Source organism: Anarrhichthys ocellatus, unplaced genomic scaffold (genome assembly GCF_004355925.1).
Source record: "Anarrhichthys ocellatus isolate YVR2014 unplaced genomic scaffold, GSC_Weel_1.0 scaffold5, whole genome shotgun sequence".
Lineage (NCBI taxonomy): Eukaryota > Metazoa > Chordata > Actinopteri > Perciformes > Anarhichadidae > Anarrhichthys > Anarrhichthys ocellatus.
This window is the reverse complement of record NW_022280035.1, coordinates 64,942-90,106: the sequence shown is the minus strand read 5'-3', so window position 1 is coordinate 90,106 and position 25,165 is coordinate 64,942. Positions and strand designations below refer to the sequence as shown.

General features: G+C 46.2%; 3 protein-coding genes across 4 annotated transcripts in view; all 3 read right to left on the bottom strand.

Moving 5' to 3' along the window:
* top1b (DNA topoisomerase Ib) overlaps window positions 1-7,946 on the bottom strand; it is a 22,721-nt gene extending 14,775 nt beyond the window's left edge. For both annotated transcript variants that reach the window (XR_004212698.1, XM_031844575.1), the window contains exons 1-13: window positions 7,665-7,946; window positions 7,347-7,371; window positions 5,496-5,592; window positions 4,498-4,612; window positions 4,277-4,332; window positions 4,044-4,148; window positions 3,856-3,946; window positions 3,688-3,767; window positions 2,801-2,916; window positions 2,573-2,694; window positions 2,372-2,494; window positions 2,086-2,273; window positions 157-301 (exon numbers count right to left, since the gene is read on the bottom strand). Coding sequence is in view for 1 of the 2 variants with exons in the window: in XM_031844575.1 (XP_031700435.1) it covers window positions 157-301; window positions 2,086-2,273; window positions 2,372-2,494; window positions 2,573-2,694; window positions 2,801-2,916; window positions 3,688-3,767; window positions 3,856-3,946; window positions 4,044-4,148; window positions 4,277-4,332; window positions 4,498-4,612; window positions 5,496-5,592; window positions 7,347-7,371; window positions 7,665-7,697 (1,296 nt within the window). In the remaining variant the exon portion in view is untranslated. The remainder of the gene's footprint in view (window positions 1-156; window positions 302-2,085; window positions 2,274-2,371; window positions 2,495-2,572; window positions 2,695-2,800; window positions 2,917-3,687; window positions 3,768-3,855; window positions 3,947-4,043; window positions 4,149-4,276; window positions 4,333-4,497; window positions 4,613-5,495; window positions 5,593-7,346; window positions 7,372-7,664) is intronic.
* Window positions 7,947-8,045: 99 nt separating this feature from the next.
* ncoa6 (nuclear receptor coactivator 6) lies at window positions 8,046-21,692 on the bottom strand. The gene is made up of 18 exons (XM_031844577.1): window positions 21,579-21,692; window positions 20,748-21,065; window positions 20,507-20,662; window positions 20,261-20,383; window positions 20,008-20,136; window positions 19,059-19,898; window positions 18,791-18,922; window positions 16,505-17,831; window positions 16,274-16,392; window positions 16,031-16,150; window positions 15,669-15,949; window positions 14,695-14,937; window positions 11,602-14,590; window positions 10,961-11,014; window positions 10,828-10,858; window positions 9,823-9,864; window positions 9,454-9,587; window positions 8,046-8,435 (listed from the first exon to the last, which is right to left on the bottom strand). The coding sequence occupies exons 2-18, from the start codon at window positions 21,022-21,024 to the stop codon at window positions 8,389-8,391; spliced, it is 7,044 nt and encodes a 2,347-aa protein (XP_031700437.1). The 5' UTR covers window positions 21,025-21,065; window positions 21,579-21,692; the 3' UTR covers window positions 8,046-8,388.
* Window positions 21,693-22,119: 427 nt separating this feature from the next.
* On the bottom strand, window positions 22,120-25,102 carry ggt7 (gamma-glutamyltransferase 7). Its single transcript, XM_031844576.1, has 4 exons — window positions 24,769-25,102; window positions 24,518-24,655; window positions 24,290-24,389; window positions 22,120-23,677 (listed from the first exon to the last, which is right to left on the bottom strand). The coding sequence occupies exons 2-4, from the start codon at window positions 24,623-24,625 to the stop codon at window positions 23,445-23,447; spliced, it is 441 nt and encodes a 146-aa protein (XP_031700436.1). The 5' UTR covers window positions 24,626-24,655; window positions 24,769-25,102; the 3' UTR covers window positions 22,120-23,444.
* Window positions 25,103-25,165: the final 63 nt, after the last annotated feature.

The following is a 25,165-nucleotide window of genomic DNA, read 5'->3' as shown; positions in this document are numbered from 1 at the left end:
ACACACACACACACACACACACACACACACACACACACACACACACAGTTAATTTAACAGGGAAACGCTGGATTTTTTGTTTCCATCAATGAATAACTGGAGAAATATTGACATTTAGGATTAAGTCCGTTATTTTAGAGTTGAAGCTGAGGGTACCTTGATCCTGGAGCTTGGATTCAACATGATGTACTTGATGGATCCCTGGATGTTCTCCGTCCAAGAAGCCAGCCAGGTCACCTTGTTGTCATGTCGAACCTCCTTCCACTTTGTCCCTGGGGGAGGTTTAGGCTGCTTGGAGTCCCTGCAGAAGAAAGGCAGGTTTACCAGAAATAAGCATGGAATCTGTCCCCTACGTATGTTTTTCTCCGTCGTCTCCGTGACGTCACAACAGAGGTTTCTGAAGAGTCATATTGAGGCTCAAAGTCAGCAGATCCGCCTGTCGCCATCTTGGCAGTAGTGACAGAATAACAACCAAAATGTTATGATTAACTTTCATAAAGTGAAAACACAGTGAAAGGGTTAAAGTTGTAAGACAAAAACACAGACAACTTTAAGACCGGACATCAACGTGGTAGAGACCTGTCAATCATGGTAGAGACCTGTCAATCACCGTGTAGCCCCGCCCTAAAGCATCCCCTGCTTTATGGTCTGTTTGACTCTAAATGGACCATAATGTACTAAATGAACATCATGCTGTATTGAAGAAGACTTGAAACTAGAGATTGAGACCATAAACTCATGTTTACAATGTTTACTGAGGTAATAAATCAAGAGAGAAGTAGAGTCATTTTCTCATAGACTTCTATATAACCAGAGGAGTCGCCCCCTGGTGGACACTAGAGAGAATGCAGCTTTAACACATGAAGCATCGACTTCACTTTAAAGAACCGGAGGTTTCCGCCTGATTTATTTCAGACCTGAAAAAAAAAATGTACCTCTAAAAAATATTTGGGCTTTCTTTTCATTTCAATGGGTCAGTCTAAGATTAACATTATATTGTAAAAACACAGCTATGGGACAATAGCGAAATGTACAACAAACTACTTTATAACCAGTATGTGGGCCTCCCTGGGTCATGTTATTGTTCACACACACACACACACACACACACACACACACACACACAGTAATCTGACAGGAAGACTACCTTTGACACAGTGCCGTACATGCTCATGTCTCTGTGATGAGTACTATAACACACACACACTTCCCGTTAGGTATGGAGTGACGAACACAAAAAGAAAAGTCTTCCCGCTGTCTATAAATCAAAACATTGCCGTTAGAAGATGGACGGGAGGCGATGAAGAGGAAAGAAAGTGAAAAGGAGAGGTCGAACAGGGACTGAAGACAAAGAAAGAGTCTGCATGTGTCCTTCTGACGGACTAATAACTTCCACAAGCACACACTTGATAAATTCTGTTACATGTTCACACCGTACTCTTATAACTCACACACTAGTCACACAATGTACTTCACCTACAACGGTTCGACAGGGCCACCTTGTGGTAAAAACTCAGTACCAGACGTACCACCAACATTAAGTCTTCCTGTGCATCCCCAGAAATAAACTCAGGGTCCACATAGAGTAGGGGGGGGCACACAGATATAGTCAACGCTCACATTCACACCTACGGGCAATTTAGTCATCACTTAACCAGAGCTGCATGACTTTGGGGGTAAAACACCACGCTGACAATGGGGAGAACATGCAAACGTCACACCGTCCAACCCGGGAATCGAACCCCGGCCCCTGTTCCCTGTGTGGGGAAACCAGTGCAATACACCACACCACCGTGCAGCCCCAAGCTCAAAATCTTGTCGTCCTCTAACGTTACGGCTGTCAGACTATCCTACATAGTCTATCCTACAAACTATGAGATCAAGTCTCCTGTAAAACAAATAGATAATAAACAGTAAAGGGCGATGCTCGTCTATCAAACAACGGTGGTTAGAGTGGTGACATCAAGACATTGTTGCCAGAAACAGACGCTATGTAGAAGAAAGATAAATATCCGTGGCAGTGATACCGGTGATAGCGGTGATAGCGGTGATAGCGGTGATACCGGTGACGGTGATGTTACCCACTTGCTACAGTTAATGATGATGTCTTGGGGTCTGATGCGGCGTTTCAGCATCCCCATCTTCGGGTGATCTCCTCGTCCTCGGAACAGTCCCGGCGGCTCGATGCGGAAGTTTCCGATCCTCTCCTTGTGGTTGTCCATGATGCAGAAACCGTACTCCTGGAGCAGTCTCTCGTTCTCTTCTTTGATTTTCTGCAAAAGTGCATGAAAATACAATTAAAACAAAAATACAACGACGGTGATGTAATGTTTTCAGGGGTTTGGGAGAGTCTGCGTGGACGCAGGCCGACCTGTTTCTCCGCTTTGGACATCTGTTTCCTGGCTTCTGATTGGGCCTTGAAGTACTCACTCATCTCACCGAAGTCGCACTTGTTCAGGTCGCTGAGCTTTGATTTCTCCTCCAATGTCATTTCCTAAAAGGTGACAGAGAAGACTGATGAGGCGTGCACGGACTCAAATAGGTCCCAGCGGCTGTAGATCATCTTCCTCACCTTCCTCCAGTCCTTGAAGAAGTTCTTCCTGAAGATGTCCTTGGTGGTGTACTCGTGATCCAACATCTTGGCGAAAAACGTAGCAACCTCCTCGGCAGGAGCATTCAGTTTCATGGGCTTACCTATGAATACAGAAAGAAAATCACATTGTAGTAATTATTATTAACCCGTAGAGACCCACATTTCTGTGTTTTTTAATAACATAATATAAATGTTTGACGAACTCACCATCATAGTAGAACTTGACTTTGTCAGGCATGGAGTCATACGGCGGAGCAAACACTGGACCCTTGTGCTCAAGGAAGCGCCATTTGGATCCGTCGGTGGCTCGTTCCTCCTCCCACCTGATGACATGGAACATACAGCCGTGAGAGAAAGGACGACAACATGGCCGCCCTGCTTCTCAGTGGCTGTTTACATCAGCTAACTGTAATTGCTGTGTAACTTCCTGAGGAAAATAAACTATTTTGATGAGGAAACTACTCAGTATTCTGGGCAATGCCTCTCGTCCCCTGAACGCCTCACTGAAGTCACTTCAGAGCCCCTTCAGACGTGGACTGAGACCACCACAGACCACCACAGGAAGTCTTTTCTACCTGAGACCATCAAACTATATAACCCCTTCCCCTTCTACAGGAGGGACAACTGAAAAATGATCTATAACAACAATAATAACCACACCGTGTGTTATATTACATTTCATTTAATGTGAAATAATATTTTCATTAATCGATGCGCAATATAACTTTCTACTGTATCACCCTGAAGATGATGCTGAATATCACTTTTCTATTGTAGTTTCTATTCGATTCTAGTGTTAGTATCACTTCTGACACACTACTTTTACTCTCGTGTTTAATCTGTGATGTGTTATTTTACTTTTTCTATTTTAGTTGAATTCTTTTTTCTGTATTTGTTTATCTTACTCTTATTGCATTATATTTTAATTATTTCTTTTACACCTAATAATTGTTATTCTATTGTTCATATATGTTTATATTGTTATTCTATTCTTCTGTTGTAATCTTAATGAAGCGCTGGCACAAGAATTTCCTTCAGGATTAATAAACTTCTATCTAATCTAATCTAATCTTAGTCCCTGAACATCATCTCACCATTTCCACTTCTCCTCCTCCTCTTTTTTCCCTTTCTTTCCCTCCGTGGCCTTCTTGTCTTTTGTCTTCTTCTTGATGTCCTTAAAGCAGGGTGAAGAGGACAGAATAAATGTGGGGAACACGAACACACGAGAACGTAATCAGCGTAAACAAAGAAACGTAACGCACCTCGTCCTCGTCCTCCTCTTCGTACTCATGTTTCCTCTTCTTGGCCTTCTTGTCGTGCTCCGTCTTCACTTTTTTGGGCTTGTATTCAAATCTGAAAAACAAACGTATGGATTGGTCGAACTGCGCCTCAGATGACAGAACAGGAAGCATAAAGATCTGGTTTAAATAAATCTTGTTTAGACGCCCACCCTTCATCGTCGTACTCTCGTTTGGACGTCTTGTTGTGTTGGGGAGACGAGTAGAAGCCGTTGTCTTCTTCAGGTTCGCTCTTGATGGCGGCCGGACTTCTTTCTCTGCGTCAAACATCGAGCTGAATATTAGCGACGAAACATCTCGATGATCATAACCAAAAAATGACGAAGCACTTCTGTCCAACATGTCTTTCTTATCACATCTGACAGGACAACGTTACGCCGTTTACCTCACATATCCATTCTCTTTCTCCTTTTTTGGCTTTTCTACTTGGGATGTTTTGATCTGCGGGAAAACGGGGAAAAATACGAAGTCAAATGTACTAAACTTGAACTGGACAATTTTTTAAGTTGATGTTACAAAGTAGAAATGTTGTCCTGATGAAAACAAACAAAACATTGAGACTTAAAGGCCTTAAATGAGAGGCAGGCGGACTTCCCGTTGACGAACCTTGTCTTCTCTCCTCTTCTCTCTGTGTTTCTCCCTGTGCTTGTCTGAGCTCCCGTTGCTGTGCTTCAGCTTCTCTTTGTCTCTGTGTTTCTTCTCAGAGTGCTCCTTGTGTTCGCTGAGAGGTCAGACGTCAAGGGTGAGACGGTCAGACGTGGTCCAGATGTGCAGACACAAAAAGATGTCGTTGACAAAACACCGACCACCAGACGTATTCAATTAAAACTACTTTTACCAAACAATGACAATAAGAACGGAGACAAACATCCTTCAGCCCAAAAGTATTTAAACGGGACAAAGAGAAGACGGGACCAGCGTCCCGCAAACACTCACACTACAAATGCTCTGCAGATGTCTTTCATGGACTCGTTGAGATGAATGTTGTCTGATTTAACATAACAAGGTTCTATTAACGTCAATGAAATCAGCACTACGCTCTTAATGTTAAGGGTTCTTCCTGAAGGGATGAGGTTCCACCGAGAACCGTTTGCTCCTGAAGAACTGAAGGTTTCTTTGTGAAACTAAGGGTTCCATTAAGAGACTTTGTCAATCCCCCCCCAAAAAAATCCTCTTTGGAAGAAAGAGTTCTTGAAGGTTTGTTGAAAGCATAACAGTCAAAGCCCCCTCACAGCCCCAAGAACTGAACCAGGATTGTTGTGGGTTTTGTCTGCACCACATCAGCCCGGTCCTTTAGGAACCTCATGAGGCCCAGCGCTGCTGGATGTGGTTCCCATGGCTCACATGGTTCTAGTTAGCACCTTTATTCCTCAGAGTGCACCCTGGGAGATTCTCTCAAGTTTGTGTTTGCTCCCACATGCACAGACTTCTGTCATTAAAGATTCAGACTCGACAGCTAAAAGCTGCAGCTCATAACAGGATATGAAGCCGACATGCAAGCAGGTACGATGATCAATTCAGGAGCTGTAGGAAAGCTGCATTGATCAGTTTCTATGCAGAAACAACTGGAGTTTAGTCCACGATGAAAGAAGCAGAGCTCCTACCTGTTGCTGTGCTTGATCTTCTCTCGCTCCTTGTCTTTCTTGTGGTCTTTGTGTCGGTGTTCTTTGTCTTTGTGCTTGTCTTTATGTTTGTGGGCGTCTGCGACACAAATGAGAGAGAAACCTGTTCAACAGCATTACATCTTTCTTTTGCCAAACGTGTCTCTCTGAGAATGAATGCGGACGCCCCTTTGTGTTTATTTGAGCTGAGAAGTGTCAGAACACAAGCAGACAGAATTTTTAAAAAGCATCTGTCTACAAGTGAACGGGGTTGTTTTTTGTATTACAAGTTTTCTAAAATGTTATGATTTAATGTGAACATTGGATAAAGTCAGGTTCAAAATTCTTGTTTCATGTTGTTGACATAATAGTCAAAGGTTTTTACAGAGAGGATTATAGATATCTCTTTATATCAATCAATAAATCACAAAATACTGTCAACAGGCATAAAAATAAATCTATTTCCTCCATGTTTATATTAATAAATGTAGTATAAATGAGTGTGTGAGTGATGAGTGAACAAACCCCTCTGTGTGAACCTTCAGCACACAGAGAGGAATGAACGTATGAATGTAAGAGCTGCTGAAGTGGAGATTTATCATCAGAGTCTGAGAACAAACTCATTGAGAGGAAACGTCCTTTAAAGAGACGTTTAGTTACATTACATTTAGAGACTCTACAGGTGAACAGGGTCACAACATGTATTACAAGTTTTCTGAAATGTTATGTTTAAATATGCAATGAAGCGTGATGTAAAGGTAACCTTTGGTGAATTTAGCAGAAATCTACAGAATAGTAAAATAAAAACCCGAATGTGTGTTTCTGATGTTTTCTGAAAGAAGACGAGTTATGGAAGCAAAATAAACTAAATCTCTGTATTGACCAGTGCTCTCTGTTACAAGCTGACCTACAATCCATCTTCATCCTCTGGCCACACCTGTACAGTGATGAAGCCTTCAGCTTCTCTCAGTGCAGCTATTCAGATGATTACTCTGTCACAATCATTTCTGACATGAGTCTAATATTAAAATGTTCCCCGCTGAGAGAAAGACCCGTTTTGGCTTGATCATCACCTCGTGGCGCCCTGTTGTCATGGCAGTTTTAATAAACTGGTTATTATCTGCTCTATGAAACAGTAAGGCGCATCCCCAAATAATAATAAAACCAAATCACAGTGTTCTGCTTCACATCAGGCACCAATTAAACCTCCAAGAAAAACGGAAAGTGCTCTGAACTTTGCAGGAGTAACGGATACTCTGTGATTCGTGCAGATTAAATGCACTGCTCTATGCATATATATGCTTTTAATAATAATACAACTTTCTCCTCTGTGTGACTTGGAAGTCCCCCCCCCCAATGTGTGTGAGGATGTAAAGGCCTGCAGCACAGAGATGGAGGCCGGGTGTCTGCTGCTGCTGCTGCTGCTGGTGAGATACGGGGGCCGAGGAGAGCCGATCAACGCCCAGCTCTCGCCTCCATATCACGGCACACAATTCGGCCGCCGCACGCAGAAAAAGAAAATGGCGCAGAGACTAAGTCCTCAGCCCCAAATCGGCCACTTTCGGCTACAAAATTCACCGTTATTGCACGCGCATATTGTCAAAACCGAGCATGCAAAATAAACACGACGCCAGGCCCCGTCGGTGCACACAAACAGATTCACAATCGGAGGCTCGCAAGTGTGCATTCCAGACCCTCTTTTTGAACAATAGCCGCAACAGAGTGGAGGAGAAGGGACTTAGTCTCTGGGACGCCATTTCTGTCCTTTTAAAGAACTAAACAGCAGACAGATCGCGAGTCCGGCTGCACATCACAGAGAATAGAGATAAAATGAAGCCTCTACAGAGGACCTACCGCTTCCTTTGGATCCACAATTGACCTGGAAATTATGAAAAAAGACGATTTTAATATTGCAATTTTGGAAATGCCGGTAAGCTCGGTTATTCAAGTTTCAATAGGCACACAAAATGAACCCTGGAAATACAGGAATTTATTTTTTTGCCAACAATAAACTACATGACACGACACATAAACCTAAAGTTTATACAAATAGGAACTTATTGTATTAGCTGTAGCGTTATTCCACATAATTACAATTCACATTCCAGTTATTACAAAGGAATGAACACAAAGCTGATTAACATAAATATGATTTATTGACTACATGGTTACCTGCGAGTTCCCGTGTGCATGATCTGCGCTCATGGTCGCGGGGTTTGTGTAGAGCCGGTGAAGTTATTATCACAGCGGACAGCTGTTCGGGATGCAGAGGCTCAGGGAAACCTCTGCCGAATGGAGTCCCAGCGTCTGCACACTGCGCATGCTCACACTGACGGAGGAAAATACTCTGCGTGGTGCCTACCTGAACCAAAATACCAAGTCAAGTGTGGATACTCTGCGTTACAGTTGCACTACTTTTCATATATTACATCCATAAAGGACATCACCCGGAGCATCGTGTTCTTCCAGCTTCTCTTCATTCAACACTATTTATGCTCATTAATTGTACTTTAATTCAGTTCTTATAAGAATTAGACTCAGTTCAACACAGTGTCACAGGACAAAAAGCAGTAGAAAATTTAATTCAGTTTTACAACATAATTATACAATCATGACAAGCTCCATCGTCAGTCTTCACATGATTAATCCAGCATTCAATATATATATATAAAAACAAACAGAAAACAACAACACATACTGTATTGCACACATTCTAACTACAATCTCACATGATAAGCATGGACAATAATTATTTTAAAACACAATCTGTACATTGGTTTCTTCCTCCACTGAAGAGTTCATAATCTAGGGGGAGTGTGGGGGGGGGGCAGCGGAACGGATTCACAGAGAAACATTTACAGTACGGTTCACAGGCTTCACACAACGCTGGTTGTGTCTATTTAGACTTCCTTCGTTTGGCCTGCGTGGGGCTCGCTCCAGTTTCTGTTGAGAAGAACAGAAACGTGTCAGAGGAACAGGAACAGGGCTGGGCCTGCGTTCTCCCCAAATATCGATATTTGAGAAGACATAAGGTCTACCTCGCTACCTTAGACTGTATATACGAAGTGGACGTAGTCGTTGTGCAGTCACCAATTCGTTTGTGGACTGATGTTTAGAAGCCTCGAGTTCGGCCATCTTGGAATACGGCCATCACCATGTTGGTGTTTTTTAGGAAGTGACCATATCTGGACTGAGGAGGAGTGACGTAGAGACACCGTATACGGCTCTGGTAGAGACCTGTCAATCACTGTGTAGCCCCGCCCCTAAAGCATCCCCTGCTTTATGGTCTGTGTGACTCTAAATGGACCATAATGTACTAAATGAACATCATGCTGTATTGAAGAAGACTTGAAACTAGAGATTGAGACCATAAACTCATGTTTACAATGTTTACTGAGGTAATAAATCAAGAGAGAAGTAGAGTCATTTTCTCATAGACTTCTATACAACCAGAGGAGTCGCCCCCTGGTGGACACTAGAGAGAATGCAGCTTTAACACATGAAGCACTGACTTCGTTTAGTCGTCTCATTTAGACTCTTTTTAAGATTCACTGACATGTTTTATATCAGAGAACTAAACGTTAAAATCTCTTCAGCTTGTGTTGAACAGACTTTATTTCAGACGTTTAACCAAAACCATTAAAAACACACATCGACTTGGAGACGAAGGAACAGGAATTGTAAAAATGCTGAGTCACTTCCTGGTTTTAGGACTCATTCCTGCAGCTCTCTATTGGGAGGTTGATTATTGTAGCGTTCACAGATTGTTTATTAATAATCATCAGTGCTGTGCATATAACTACTAAGTGGGTAAAGACAACTATCAGAACCAAAAGAAAGTGACTATCTTCAGACATTGACATCACTAAATCTATGTGTCGATATATTGCCCATCCCTCGCCACGTGTAGTGATAGATAATCTACCTTTTCCTTTATACGGTGCTTGTGTGTTAGAGTCACCTTTAACAGCAGCGCTGGTTCCCGGCCTGGCCGATCGCTTCCTGACGCCGCTGTCTGCTACCGGCTCCTCCTCCACCTCCTTCTCTGCCCGGGAGCTGCGTCTGCTCGGGCCCTTAGGCTTCTCCACCGCGGCCCTGGGAGGACCAGACAGGACAAAGGAAGGACACCAGGGAGGGAAGGACAACGCGAGGGCGTGTTACTGAAGAAGAAAGGGTGCGAGTTACCTCTGCTCCACTCAGTGAAAGATACAGTACCGCTCAGGACTCGGCTGTTTGTCCTCGTCCAGCTTCCATCCCGACTGCTTCCACTACGTCGACATGAAACCGCTGCATCGAGTCTTTGCGGCACAAAGCGTGTTAAAATACATACCTTGGGACTAAGTTGATTGGCGTCTTTCTTTTCTTTGCCCATCTGTGATAGAAGTGGAAAAACAGTGGTGAACTGTGCTGAACAGACATGGCTTCATCAATATTAGTTTTTTACAAAGATGTATATGATTTTGAAAAAACAAATAAATTCAGAACAGAATTAAAGTGATTTATAATTTAGATATATCTAAATATTGTTTCCAGAGCAGCAACAGTAATGTTTACATCAGAAAAGTCTCTGAACAAAGTCATTCATATCTCACGGGAAACAAACATGTCAATAAAATCAATAACATGAGTGAAAAGTGAAGTTTATTGAGAATGACTGATAGACATTCGTCTGTATCAGTCATTCCTCCTCCCCCTGTCCTCCTCCCTCCCTCTGTCCTCTCTCTGTCCTCCTTCCCCTGTCCTATTGTGCTCCTCCCTCTGTCCTTCCTCCCTCCCCCTGTCCTATTGTGCTCCTCCCTCTCTCTGTCCTCCTCCCTCTGTCCTATTGTCGTCCTCCCTCTGTCCGCCCTCTATCCCTTCTCCCTCCCCCTGTCCTCCCTCTGTCCTATTGTCCTCCTTGCCGCTTTGTCTCAGTCGGCAGAGAAGTCTACTAAAAAAATAAAAACATAACGACTCTGAGTTTCGGGTGATTATAAACTGATTAAAACATAGTTATGAATATTATATCCAATATCTGCCAATAAACCCCTAAATGTCCCACACGGTTCCTTTAAGCTTCTCACATGCATTAGAATAATTATATTGCATGCCAATCATACATACCGAGTGCTGGCTCATTGTTTTCACCAAATGAACTCCCTGAGTCTCACAGTTGGGTTAGAAATGTCTAAGCATCTCTCCGTCAAGAGCGCAGGCTTCTTAAGACTAGGCCAACTTTTCGCAGATCAATAACAGTAAGGGACACCTTTAATAGACCCCCAGCACATGAAGCATCACAAAGCTAATCAACAATACCGCGGTTAAAAAGAACACAAATGTTTTTAAGGAATCTTACCCCTGCTCAGAACCTGTCGAGACCTCTTCACCTGAACGGGACAAAAACAAGAGTTAGTTCTACGCCACCTGGTCCCAAGTGACTAATATGAGATTCAAGATTTTCTTAACAACTCCTTAAAACAAAGACTTACCCGTCTTCTCACTGGCGGCAGGTTCCTGGGATGGTGGGACTTGTTGAATAGGTGCTGGGGGGGAATTAAATAGTTTATCTGAAATATTTGAATATGTAACAAATGATCAGCAAGGAATCTGCATCATGGACTCAACTAAAACCACACAGAGAGTGAATACGTTAATGTGTAGACGGTGTTGAGCATAAGGCTTGCACAACCATCTCTCCTCCAGTTTGCAACAGTTTCTCCTTTTTAAACAAGAAGAATCTTCTTTTTGCAACCAGAGGACTTGCCCCCTGCTGGTCAGTAGAGAGAATGCATGTTTTAAGAAACTCTTCGGTTGCCACCTGGTACTAACAACAGCCATGTTGGTTGTTTACGGTCATAATGATAACTTTGGGGGAAGGGAAGTGTTGACAACTTGGAGACTTTCTTGCTAGATTCAGCCACTTTTGGAGCTAGTGCTGCGAGCTGCTGTCATTGGAAAAGAGTTGGCAACACTGGGCTCGGTTGTTCTCCGTTGGATCATTTTTTGAATCGAGCATACCCTCAAGATTACCAACCCTAGCTTTGAGGTTACATGAAAGCTGATTGACCGGACCAAGCAGTACAGACATAAAGTGGTCGTTATCCTGTTAACTTGATAGTTGTGTGCTTACCTGGGGTGGTCTGAGTGGTTTCTACAGATGCAGCAGCTGGCAGCATGGGGGGCTCCACAGCTGGGGTGTTAGGCTGAGCTGGTGGAACTCCGCTGGGGTTTGCAGCTGGAGAGGATGTGGTGGGGGCAACCTCCAGAGCAGGTCCAGGTCCAGCGATAATTGGAACAATGGACGGTATGGGGCTTTGTACGGAAGCAACCGTAGAGAGCAAAGTAGCAGACGAGACACCTGTGGTGGCACCGACTACAGTGACTGTAGGAGCTTGAGAAGGTCCAACCTGGGCCTGGTTTGAGACTGAAGCTGGTGCGGGCACTGGAGCCTGGGTGATAATCTGAGTGGGAACAGCCACCTGGCCAGGAGCTGGGGATGGAGAGGAGACAGCAGGCGGAGAAATGTTGTTCGAAGCAGCAGCACTAGTATGGGGAGCCAGTACTTCAATCTGGATGGCAGGACTAGCAGGAGGATGAAAGGCCTGTGGTGGCACCGCTCCGGTGGGCCCCTGCGCAGGCCTTTCTACAGGACTCTGCTGGGAGTCAGCTGTACCAGACACAACCGCCTGTGCAGGTTTACCTTTCACCTGGGCAGCGGGTGGTGGCGACATGGGGCTCTTTCGGATGGCGTTAGCAGCCCCGGGACTAGAGCAGAGAGGAGGAGAAGCCAGGGGTGCCTGGAAGGGAGATGATGCCGAAGGGCTGGGATGGGGAGACAGCTGCCGTACTGGGGGACTAGGTTTTTGAGCAGAAAGTGCCTCACCTAGATTTTCTGTTTTGGGAGCCCCTGGGTTAATTTGCTGAGGTGCTGGCGGAGTACCAACTGGGACTGATGAGGACACACTGGTGGCAATCTGGACCTGTCCAACAGCACTCCTGGTAGGCTGAGTGCTGGTCATGCTAGCCCCCGAGGACTGGGTGGAGCTCGGGGCAGGAGAAAGTTGGATGTTCGCAGCGGACACTTTGATAGGCCCCACCATCGTGACTGACTGTGACACCATTGTGGTATTGGGAGCCACAGATGCACCGGGGACCTGGAAATTTGAGTTGATAAATACAGGGGTGGCGGTGATAAACTGAGGAGGGCGGGGGACAGGGGCCTGCTGCCGGATGTCCTGAGGTCTAATGTTCTTGTTGGGGACAGCCACCATGGTGGAGGCCATAGATGTGGGTGCCTGGGGAGGAGGGGGAAGGGTTATGGGGTTAGAGGTGACAAACACAGTGATCTGATTGGGGGAAATTGCACTCGAAGAGGCAGGGATCTGTATGACCGAGTGAACACTTGTCACCGGTTTAGGACTAGGTTTCGGAGCTGAGCTGGAGTTAGAACTGGTGCTGACAGTCAAGGCGGGACTGCTTTGACTGGAAGTGACTGGGTTGGGGCTTCCACTCGTGGTGGCATTCGTGTTAGTACTGAGGGTGGTGCAGATGGTAGGTGTTGGGTTTACATTTGGACTGGGGTGGACACCGAGACTTGAGATGGGGTTCTGGCTAAGGCTGGGGGTAGTATTAGAGGTTGGGTTAGTGCTAGGGTGCGAGCTGGAAATTGAGGCAGGATGCAAATTAGGACTACTGGTCGGGATTGGGACAGCAGTTTTGGGTTTAGCTTCCGATACATTTATAGCGACAGCAGCTGACACATCTGTGCTCTGGGTATTACTGTGGAGCGGTCTCTCTGGATCCAAAGCAGACTTGGGGCTGTCCTTTCCCATAACATCCCTAACAGTACTAATCTGTGCGGGCCGAGGAGGCATGTTTGCCATACCCGAGTTATCCAGCAACTGGTTGAGGGAGGTTGGCGCTGCCCTGAGAGTAGGCGAGGCCTCGGAGTCCTGCAAAGGTGCCGTTTGCCCCGGGAGCCTATCAACTGCGCCGGCCTTCGGTTCCAAGTCAGATTTAGGCTGCTGAGGCAACGGGAAACGAGGACTTGCCATTCTGGGAGCTGATAACTCCCTCAAAGGCTGTGGCTGAGGCATCTGTCGCTGCTCTGCTGTCATCATTCCCTGACTTTCCCTGATTCCCTCAGCGGTGTTACCTTGCATCCCGTGGAAGGGGCTCTGGGTCTGCTGTGCCTCTACGGCCCCACTCACTTGAGACGGCATAGATACTGGATTTGGGGGTACTGAGGTAGGGCTTAGCATCATGGTTTGCCCCTGAGGGTTAACCATTTGCTGCTGGGGCGGAGGGCAGTTGATGGCCATCTTTGTCCCCTTTTGTCTCCCTGGACTTGGGGTGGCCGACTTACGGCTCGAGGCTGGACTGGACCTCCGGCTATTGCTGGGACTCGCCCTCTTAGCCTGGCCTCCAGGCTGCTTGTCCTGTTTAGCGCCTACACCTCCTACTCCAGCTCCAGCAGAGAACGGCTGTTGACTGTTATTTCCACCCACACTGCCGTTGTTGTTGTTGTTGCCTGGTAAATTTAAGCTAGGAGGGGCCTGCCCAATGGCTTTCAGAGTTGTCGGGTTAAGACCTTGCTGATCAAATCCCCTGTTTAGGTTAGGCTGCCTGGGAGGCAGAGGAATGTTGATTTTGGGAGGAAACAGCCCTGCAATAGAGGCATTAAGCCTCTCAGGTGAAAGGTTGATTTCGGAGGGTTCGGTACTGGGTGGACGATTAGTCGGGGTGAGGGGATGGTGGTACGGCCTGGGGCTGGCTCTGTTGGGGGTTTTGGGCCTGGAGCTCTGTGAGGTTGTGGGGACATTGGGGAAATGAAGGCCCGACATGGGGCCTCCTTGCTGAGGCTGACTAGGTAGCTGCTGCTGGGGACTGGCTCCGGTGTGCTGGGGCATTGGTGATGGACCAGGGCCTTGCTTCATCATGTGAGCGTTGGAGACCTGATTGGCCATCATTTGTTGGGTTCCATTTCCAGGATGCTGCACCCCAACTTCTGGGCCGCCAGGCTGCTTCGGGTGAGCCCCTGCAATGGCTTCTTCAGATCCAGTGCCTTGAGGACCCTGCCCTCCATCAGGATGGGACATTCTTCGCGCAGCTCCTGCAAGCTAGAATGGAATACAAAACGTACAATGTCACTCCCAAGAAAATAGACAACTGTGCTCTCACAAGTAATATTGTGTTTACACATGCTGCAGCACATGGCCCTCACCTGTGGGTTCACCATCAGGGGCATCCCTCTTGCTTTGTCAGGTGACGGCGGTACCCCTCCATGTCCTGGAAGGCTGATCATTACAGGCATGTTGCTTTGCTGTGAGACAGGAAGCCTCTGCACCTCCGGTGGATTGCCCATACCCCTAGGAGGGATCTGCCCTCCGGGAGGGATGGACATGCGATTCTTTGCCTGCTCCTGCTGCATCTTCAGCATCATCATCATCTGCTGCTGTTGTTGTTGCTAAAATGCAAAATGGGGATCACCATTAAAAAAGGTGCTACATTAGAAACAGAGGATTAAAATAGCAGTAAACAACTGTTTGTTATGTAAAGCTATAGAAGAGTAGCGGCGTCCTGAGCAGAGAATGAAGTCGCCCTTTCTTTGTGTGTGTTGATATTAGAGCTGTTCTGTGGTTTCGTTATGTAGCCGGTGTCTCGTGTGTGTGTGTGTGCCCCCCACTGGTTAGCAAATAGCCGCCGCTGAGTCTGCGCTCATATGACGGTTACCACTGATAATGCCTTCCAAACCCACAACGGAGTCATGGAAGTATAAAGCTAAGTTTTTACTCGTGGTAGTGAAGCCGGCGTGCAGCAGAAAATTCCGTAATCACGGCCGTGGTGCAAGTGGTCGTGCACCTCTGAATTTTTGTAACTTGGCACGATCACGTGACTATCGCAAATAGTTCACTGATAAAAGCACTAAAATGCCTAAGGATTATACAAAATAGGCCCACGTTAAAACGGTTATTTCTGTCAGCAGCGTTGCCGTTATAGGTTCGTGCTGTTAGCACAGTTAGCTGCTAGTCGCTGGCTCAGCCGTCTCCAGGTTGAGAGCCATGTTGGGCAATCCCCCAAATCATAGACATGCTCTGCATTTCAAATTTTGCACCTTTAAGTATGAATAGATAAACTGCGTACAATTGTGTTGATACCAAACACTGTCATTACGGTACACAAAGAGAATAATAATACCTGTTGTAGCAGGTGTGGCTGTTGAGTTTGCTGCTGCTGCTGTTGTTGTTGTTGTTGTTGTTGTTGTTGTTGTTGCTGCTGCTGCTGCTGCTGCTGCTGCTGCTGCAGCTGGTGAGGGTGCATCTGAGGCTGGCCTTGACCTGAAGTCTGTGGCCCCGTCATCACCTGCTGCCCCTGAGTATTCTGGAGACCTTGCATCTGCAACTGTTGCATCTGCTGCTGCTGCTGTTGTTGTAATTGTTGCTGCTGTTGTTGCTGTATTTGCTGCTGTTGCATTTGTTGTTGTATTTGTTGCTGTTGCTGCATTTGTTGTTGTTGTTGTATCTGTTGCTGTTGCATGTGCTGCATTTGTTGTTGTTGATGCTGCTGCTGCTGTTGTTGTTGTTGTTGTTGTTGTTGTTGTTGTTGCTGCTGCTGCTGCTGCATAAATTGCATTGGTACCTGCTGTAATACTCTCTGGTCTCCAGGCTGGCCAGGAAAGCCTAGATAAAGTGTAGAGAGAGAAATGTAGAGAGCGTACTGCCAAGCTGCTACAACTATAAGAATCAGCAACTGAATGCAGATTCAAAATAATTGCCAAAATAGATTAATGCTATGTTATTTACCTGCAGGCCTGTTGGCAAACTCGGGGAGTTTCTGGCCGGAGTTGTCTAAACCCAAACTCTGTTCCCCACCCAGATTTGGCAGTTCGGAATCCTCCATGCCAGCAGCCACATCAAGACCACTAAGAGAATAAATAGATGGTTCTGAATCAATGAATTAATGGAACAGAGAAACAACTTTCTTCAACCGTCCACCATGACAAAAACAAACCTGTAAGAAATATAAATTATTACCCAAGTCCCTCGACTTGCTGTTGTCCCTCTCCCTCTTTGGGCTTCTTCTTTCGTGCCGGTTTCTTCTTTTTGGGTTTGGCCTGATTGCCCGCACCTGCTCCCTGTTTTCCTCCTGGTCCAAACTGGCTGGCTGAGATATCGCTCTGCAGCAGGTTGACCAACAGTGGGCTAGTCAGCGTTACATCCTTGCTGACGGGAAAGCCTCCTGGCTGTACGCAGGCTCCCGCCATCGGCATCTGACCTTGGAACTGTGGGTTAAAGTTCATGCCATGACCTGCAAAGTGGCCATTTCCCATCTGCATGTGCTGAGGGCCCCCGATCATGCCTTGCTGCTGCGCCTGCATATCAGGGACCATCTGTTGGACCCCCAAGTCCCCTGTCCCACTATTAGGATCTCCCAAAGGATGAGGGTGCTGTTGAGCTGCCTGTTGTTGTTGTTGTTGTTGTTGCTGCTGCTGCTGCTGCTGTTGTAACATGGCCTGTTGCTGCTGTTTCTGCTGCTGCTGTAGCAACTGCTGTTGGATAAGAGGATGACCAGCAGGGAGCCTCATCTGTTGCCCATGCATGCCCATTGCCTGATTAGGGTTGCCAGCAATAGGAACCTGCTGGGGCTGTTGCTGGTTCATCTGCTGGTGTTGTTGCTGTTGCTGCTGCTGCAGCTGCTGTTGCTGCAACTGGTGCTGCTGCTGCTGTTGTAACTGCTGTTGTTGGAGTTGAGCCATTTGCTGCTGCTGTTGTGGAGTCATCTGCTGAGTGCCAACCTGGCCCTGGAACTGAACCATGTTACCTGGAACGTTTGGAGCAGGGCCACGCATCATCTGGCCGGGCATGACTCCAGCTGGAATCTTGCCTCCAAATGCCTGCTTGTTGCCTTGCATCTGGTTGGCAACCATTTGTTCCATCATGGAGTTTTGTTGCTGCTGTTGTTGTTGTTGTTGCTGCTGCTGCTGCTGCAGGAGCATGGCCTGGTGCCCTTGGCCCCCAACCATCTGACCCTGCCCATGCATCACCCCCTGGCCTTGCTGAGGCATCATTTGCTTGGGTGGGGTCATCCCTCCTCTCTGCCCTTGACTGAGGGGCCTTGAGAGGACAGTCTGACCTCCACCCTGGCCTTGAACCTTCTGGCTGGGGGAGGAAGACACGGGCTGGACCTGATGCTGGAGGCCCATCATCTGGGTCTGGAGACCAGGCTGCTGCTGGCCCATACCGGGCCCAGCGGTTGTACCAGGGGGCAGACCGGCCATGCCACTTTGTACACCCATAACATTGGGCTGGGCGTGGGGTGGACCCTGCATCGAGTTTGGTGCAGAGGCTGACGGCGGAGCTCCTGTTGTAAAACGAAGAGGAAAGAAAACACCGGTAATAAGCTAACATGTGCTCTGCTAACCGCAGGTTAAGCCATAGCGTCTCAAATGAGGCTGTTTACACACCAAAGCAGTTCATTAAAGGGAACATTTCGGGGGATTAATTGGCAGAAATGGAATATAATATTCATAACTATGTTTCATTGGTGTATAATGACCTGAAAATAAGAATTGTTTTGTTTCCATGTTTTATATATAGATTTTAATTGATAAAACACACATGAGGGCAAATGATTCATTGCAAAGTTTTTAGCAACTAAATCTAAACATTTAGGACCAAATCTTCCAAGTACACCGTCGTTGAGTTTCATAGAACAATTCTGCAATCTTGTACGTTTGTGTTCCTCCGACAGTGTTGAAGTTTGATTCATGCATTACCAAGAAACAAGCATGAGTAATATTTTAAATTATTATTTTAACATTCTAAATTAAGACTTAAGATCTTAATCACTGTGAGGCTTGAAGTCCAATCTAAAGAACACTGGATGAAGCTGTAATAAATGTTCCTGATGGTGGTGGTTTATGTGGCCGGTAAACAGAAAAGCCAGTTCAGTCCATTATTCTTAATTAGTCCACTAGCTGTGCTGTTGATGAACTTCAGGCTACAGATATTCATTGTGTCACTACTATCTCAGAAATTAGCTTATAAATGAATGTTAAGCGTGGTGCTATAATTGCATCTATCTGAGGGGAAAATAACGTTTTATGTATTTAAGTAGTTCATATTTAGTAGTATAGTAGTGATTCACACATTGGGACTATAGTAGTGTTTATTATTCAGTAGTCATGCGTTTTAGTTTTCAGTCAAAGAGCATTTCCTACAGATAGTAGGAGTTTATTTTTCAAATGTAAGATATCGAGCCTTAGTACATGTCCTTTCTACATGAGATCTTTGTGATTGGGTAAACAGTGAATGTTTTACCTGTGTGAGTCATCACTTGGCTGCTCTGTAGCTGCTGATTGGCTCCTCCAACAGCGGCTCCTGGGGTGCTGGCACTCACCTGACCTTGGACAAAGTTTGGGTTTGGAAAGCCCATAGGACGCTTCGGCATGCCTGTAATCAGTGTTCGTTTGTTACTGCAGACATCAGAGTACTTCAACATAACATACTAAAGCACACATAAGGAGGGAAAACACAACTTTTGATTGGATTTCAGTCTACCGAGAGACGATTATCAACAATAACCCACCTGGGTGAACTTGGGCCCCAGGCTGTCCATGCTGGGGCATTCCCATGAAACCTTGTTGCATGTTACCCGGTTGCCCGAGGGCGGCTCTTCCCGGTGATCCGACGCCCTGGGGGAAACCCTGTGGAGTCGTCGGTCTCTGAACCATCATGGGAGGAGTCCCCGGCGAACCCTGCTGAAAAGGAGACGAGGAGGAACCAGGGGACTTGGCAGTGAGGTTGCCCTGCTGTCCAGAAGTTGGTGGAAGGGGCGGAGGGGGTCTGGGTGGTCCCGCGACACCACCAGGGCCGACCTGTAGGCCTTTAGGCTGGGGGGCGGCAAACTGACCCACTCCTGGCTGCTGTTGCTGCTGTAATTGTCCCTGACCCATGGCATTGAACACCTGCCCAGCCTGCTGGCTGCCAAATGGGTAAGGGGGCGGAGGGTGGCTGGGAGTCTGAACCGTAGCAAGAGAGGGAGGACGTGGAACCATTTGGGCTTGCGGTGGCGGCTTTCTCCAGGCAGGGCCTCCTTGGGGGGCTGCTGGCTGGAGGACCCCAGAGGGCAACTGGTTCCAGCCAGGAGGCACAGCCATCTGACCTGATGGGTTGAACGGAGGTCTAGGTCCAAGCTGAGACAGCTGAGCTTGCTGCTGGGCCTGTTGCTGCTGCTGTTGGTGGTGTTGCTGCTGCTGAAGCTGCTGCAGGGCGGCGGGGTTGAGGGGTCTCCCGCCCTGCAGAGCCTGCATGTGATGGGCAGCCTGAGGGGGCATTGGGCCTGAGACATGGGGGGGACCAGCCTGTTGGTGCTGAAGTTGCTGTTGCTGCTGAACTGACATACCCGGCATCATCGGATCCATAACATCTGTTGGAGAGGAGGATGCAGTAATTGTTTTTACCCATTCTTGTACTGTCCATGCTGTGAGATATTCAAAATTACAACATGCATCACTTGACGTACAAGAAATAAAGACCTGAACCTGTCTGTGAAGAAGGTCTCTGAACACGAGGACGCATCTGTCCACTGCTGCCTGGTACCATCGCCTGACCCGCCATGCCGGGTCCAGGGGGAACCATCGCCGGGTTAGCCATCCTCACCACTCCTAATGGAAATATGTGCGTATTACATCGTTTTGTCCTACCAAAATAACTACCGTCCAACATGAAGGCACAGATTCAGTTAGTTTGTACCAGAGATCATGTGTAATCAATCCAGTAAACTAATACCTGGACCAGGCTGACCTGGAAAGCCAACATCCATTCTCATCTGGCCAGCTGCTCCAATTGGTCCGTTCACTCTGACTTCCTGTCCCCGGTTTGGTCCCACAGCCACGTTGATGGCCCCTTCTCCTGAAAGACAACAGAGGGGACACGTATAACTGACATCTACTTGGGTCTTGTTTATATGATTTATTCTTAAGACACACACATCCTGTTCTGAAGTGAGCTGGAGACTGAAGGCTGCGCTGTTACCTTCTATCTGCACAGAGAGGATCCCCAGGTCTCTGAGCTGCTGCTGGTTGTTCTGGGCCAACAGCCTGAGCCGCTCCGCAGCATCCCGAGGAATGTTGAAGGTAACCCGCACGCTGTTCCACGGCTCCACATGCTGTGGCTGCAGCCTCTCAGAGCCTAAAAAAAAAAAAAAAAGGGACAATGAATGGATAGAAGTTGCATCTTCAGTGCCAAATGTGAGTAAATAAGAGTTTGAACTAACCCATATCAAGCATGTTTGGTATGCCACTGAGGATAGACTCGAGTTTTTGAGAGAAGTCCTCATCCTCCATATTCCCCTGGAAGGCGATAAAAACGGCAGAACCCTCTCCCTCCCTTCGCTTGTTGACTTCCTCGTCTTCTTCTTCTGCTGCTGCTCCTCCATGGCAACTGTCAGCATCCTCCCCGACACCAGAGTCCCCGTCGGAGTCGTTATCCGGCTCCAGGTGCTCGGTCCTCTGGGACGAAGAAGGCAAAGGTGGGGAACATCGATGAGCCATCCTCCCCCTCTGACTAGGAGTGGGGTTTGAACCGTTTCATGCTGAAAGAGAGAGAGAGAGAGAGAGAGAGAGAGAGAGAGAGAGAGAGAGAGAGAGAGAGAGCGAGACAGAGAGAGCTTAATTAATTAACGTCAGTTGACGTTACGGTGGATAAATCAACCGTTGGTTAGCTTGGCTATTAGCATTGGATGTAGCATTGGATGTAGCATTGGGCCTCAGCGCAGACGTCGGCTAACGTAAAGAAATCAAGAACACAATATGTCCACTATTCTCATGTAATTGTTCTGATACGAACACGCACCACGAATAACTACGTTTCTATCAGTCATCTTACTATGAAAGAGGATTTATAAAATGAATGTCAAAGGCGGTTCCTGCTGGCGTCTCCGAAAGCTCCAGTTAGCTAAATGCTAGCGTTAGCTAAGTAGCCACTGCAGTTAATTCATCGTGAATGCATTGAAACACAACGTATTAGCTTCTCGGTTGTTTTTACCGTAACTTGCTACACAACGCTCGCGGTAAGATTCATGCATTTGCAAACGCGAACGACTTACCGCATATATTCATCTGTTGATTAAGTTCGTCCAGTCGACATCTAGCTAGCTCAGATTAGCTAACAAAACATGAAACACAGACAACGTCAGAAGCGACGTCAAGCTAGCGGGAAGAACAAAACTGTTTCTGGTGTTGCTTTTCAAAATAAAATCCCAGAAGAAGAAGAAGCAACGTCCCTTTTAAGTAAAACAAAACATTTCAGCAGTGAAACAAAAATAAGGAATATTAAGTAGTTAAGACACAAATCAAGTAAAGTTGAAAGCATTTTTTCATATTTATATTAAAATGTTTAATGTATGTTAATATCTTAAAATGACTTGTTTTCTGAAGTGAATTCAAAGTTTACAGTTTTCTACGGTCCTCTCTCTCTCTCTGAATCAATCTAAAACACTTGAGTTTAATTGCTGATGCCTCTAAATAAATGTTTGCAACAGAATCCTGATTTGTGTGCATATTCATTGGACACTATCATTTATTAATAACAGGTTATATAAAGCCAGGTCAGATGCACCAAATGTGCACAAAAAGGGTCAACACTTCAACATTGGGATGTGTGCAAACATTTTATTTCTTGAGTTTGGATGGTGCTGATTTTTTAAAATTAAAATCAGATACAAATGCACGTGAAAACAAACATCAGGTGTGCCAATGTGTCCCTTAAGGCTCTGGTTCTCTACGGTACAGGAAACAAGCGTCATATTGCACAAGTGCCCAAACAACAGGCTCAATTGATCAGTCAGCATGAGCCATACCGGAAGAATGCAATGCTTTACAAAAGGCTGTTCTTACTTCAAACATACTGCCTAAAATAAGTGGACAGAAAAAAACATGACAGCATTGTCTAAAATGCTGCATTGTTAAAAATAGAAGAAATAATTTATACAGCCCAACAAATGTTCATATAAAAACAAGACAGATTACATTCAATCCATCAGTAAATAATCCGATTTATTCCTGTTCTAAAAACAAGTATCCCTGCTCTAAATAAAAAAATACAAATGTAAGCGAGTACTTTAAAATGAGAACAAAATCATGCAACAGCTACATAAATTATATATTAAAATACACATATTCAGTGCCATTTAACCTGTGAAAATGTAACAAATTCTGTCGTTTAAGAAAAATCAGTGGCTGATTCTGAACATGGTCCCGAGGAGCCATTGGATTGATGGGTTAAAACTCCAGCAGCTGCACCAAACAACATCTAATCACAGTTACATGCCACATAAAGAGCAGGACACAGAATGGTTTAGTTCAGGTGTGACAATGCAAAGGCTTGAATCACTAGTGTAAATATTATCACCGCCACCATCCCATGTGATCTCACGTGTCACTTCAAATGATGGTGAAAGGCAGTGGAAGAATCGCAAAGCATGCACGTGTTGTAAGTAGTGTGGCTTCATTACCGTTTTTATCCATTTTGTGCAAAGAAACAATTTCTTCATCGTTAAATTTCATTTGATCCTATAATCATAAAAACAACACTCGTCTCACTATCACAACAGCCAAAAACCAGCATCTCTCACATCCACTGGGTGAATCCACTCTAAACCTCTCGAGTGTATCGAGAGAGAGAGACAGAATGAGAGAGACAGAGAGAGAGAGAGAGAGACAGAGAGAGAGAGCATCTCTTTCTTTTAAGTGGGCCTGAAGTGCCGTTGGATCTGACTTCATGAAGTTCTGCTCTGCGTGATAAAGATGTTGACTGAAGCCGTTAAGCGATGAACGAACACTTTGAAACACTACGGAGTGTGTTGTGTGACGGCATCGCTGTGTGAGACGCTGATCCTCTGTCGTCAGCTAAAATAATCTACCGGAGGATCAGACTCCTACATGTCGACAGTGTTACTCTTACCTCTACTTCATTATGTGTGATTATGGGGCAATAGAGGAGGGTGGGGGGGGGGGGGGGGGGGGGGGGGGCAGGAGGGCATGTTGGACATGGTGAGGGCGGAGGCATCGGCACTGCGGGGGTCTTTCACCCCTATGATGAGGTCATTGGTTCTCCGGGTGCCCTCCACCAATGAGAGAACATCTCTCCTCTCCACCTTATGACCCTTGGCCTGCAGCAGCTCCACGTCTTCGTCTTCAAACTCGGCTGCGAGAGAGAAAGAGGATCACAGACTGTACATTAAAAGTGGACGTAGTCGCCATGACGTCTCTGCATTTTGGCCGTCGCCATCTTGTTTTTTTGCTACCAGGAGTGACACGAGAGGGCGGAGCCAAGTACAACAAAACGCTGAATAACAAGACATTCTGACGATCGAAAATGTTACTATTAACTTTCCTGAAGTGAAAACACACTGTGAAAGGGCTAGGGTTATACAACCAGAGGAGTCGCCCCCTGATGGTCAGTAGAGAGAATGCAGCTTTAAGACACACAGGAGATTAATCTTTCCACAGCACAGGAAGTCAAGAAGGCATTTTACTGTGCCATTGAAACCCTACACCTGCCCCCGCCCCCCCGAGCTACTCATCTACTTTGCATAATGTAAACAAACATGTGATCCAGTGACAACGTAAACACTGGCACAAGGGAACTACTGCATTGTTCTCTATCTTAAAGGAATATCCTGTTGCATATTGCATGTTTAAAGCAGGAAGTGACATATTAGAACATTAAATGAAACAGCCAATCTACCCTAAACACTACAATCACAGGTGACTCAGTTATGTTTGGGCAATAGAAGGATCGACAGGAAGAACTCACAGTCCACCAGGAGGGTGTTGGGCTGCAGGTGAGGGTGGAGTCTCCCATATGCCAAGCTGTCACTCATGTTCTTACGCGAAGACAGAACGTTCATCAGCACCTGTGAAGGATCATAAAACAGAATATACATATATAGAATAACACAGAGTTATATATAGAGAAGATACAACGTATTTCCACAGAGAGAGAGAAAGACAGACAGACAAACCGAGAGAGAAAGAGAGAGACCTGTGTGATGCCACTGAGAGCTTTCTCTCCATTAGAAGATCCAACGGCTACATAAGTGCCACACAGCCCCAGGGCGGGCCTCACTGCTGTGGGCATCAGGAAGGACATGGGCCTCTTCCCAGGCTGGAGGCTGTTATGCTGCAGCGAAACAAAACAAAACAAAAGACATGAGGACTGAGAGCAGCTACGACAACTCTTTCAATAAATGAATGCTGTTAATAATTAAATAAAGAGACAGAATGCAGGATTACCGGGTTAGGTGATGAGTCCTGTGTTTTGTTAGGCCAGGAGAAATCCAGGATCTGACTATTCAAGAGGATTCCTGAAGGAGTCACTATCCCGCTGCCAAACGGTTTGTTGAGAGAGCTAAAAGAAACCGCCACAAGTAAAGAGAGAACTGGTCTTAGTTTAAGTTTTACATTTACATAAACCCACTACTTTTAAGCCCTGATCCCACCGAGACGCATCGCCAGAAACACGTCAACCACGCAAATCCAGCTTGGTGATTGGTGCCACTGACTTCCTGTTGTGATGCCGGTAGATGTGGTAGAGAACAGGCGGCAACCTCCGGTTCTGCAAAGTGAAGTCAATGCTTCATGTCTTAAGGCTGCATTCTCTCTAGTGTCCACCAGGGGGCGACTCCTCTGG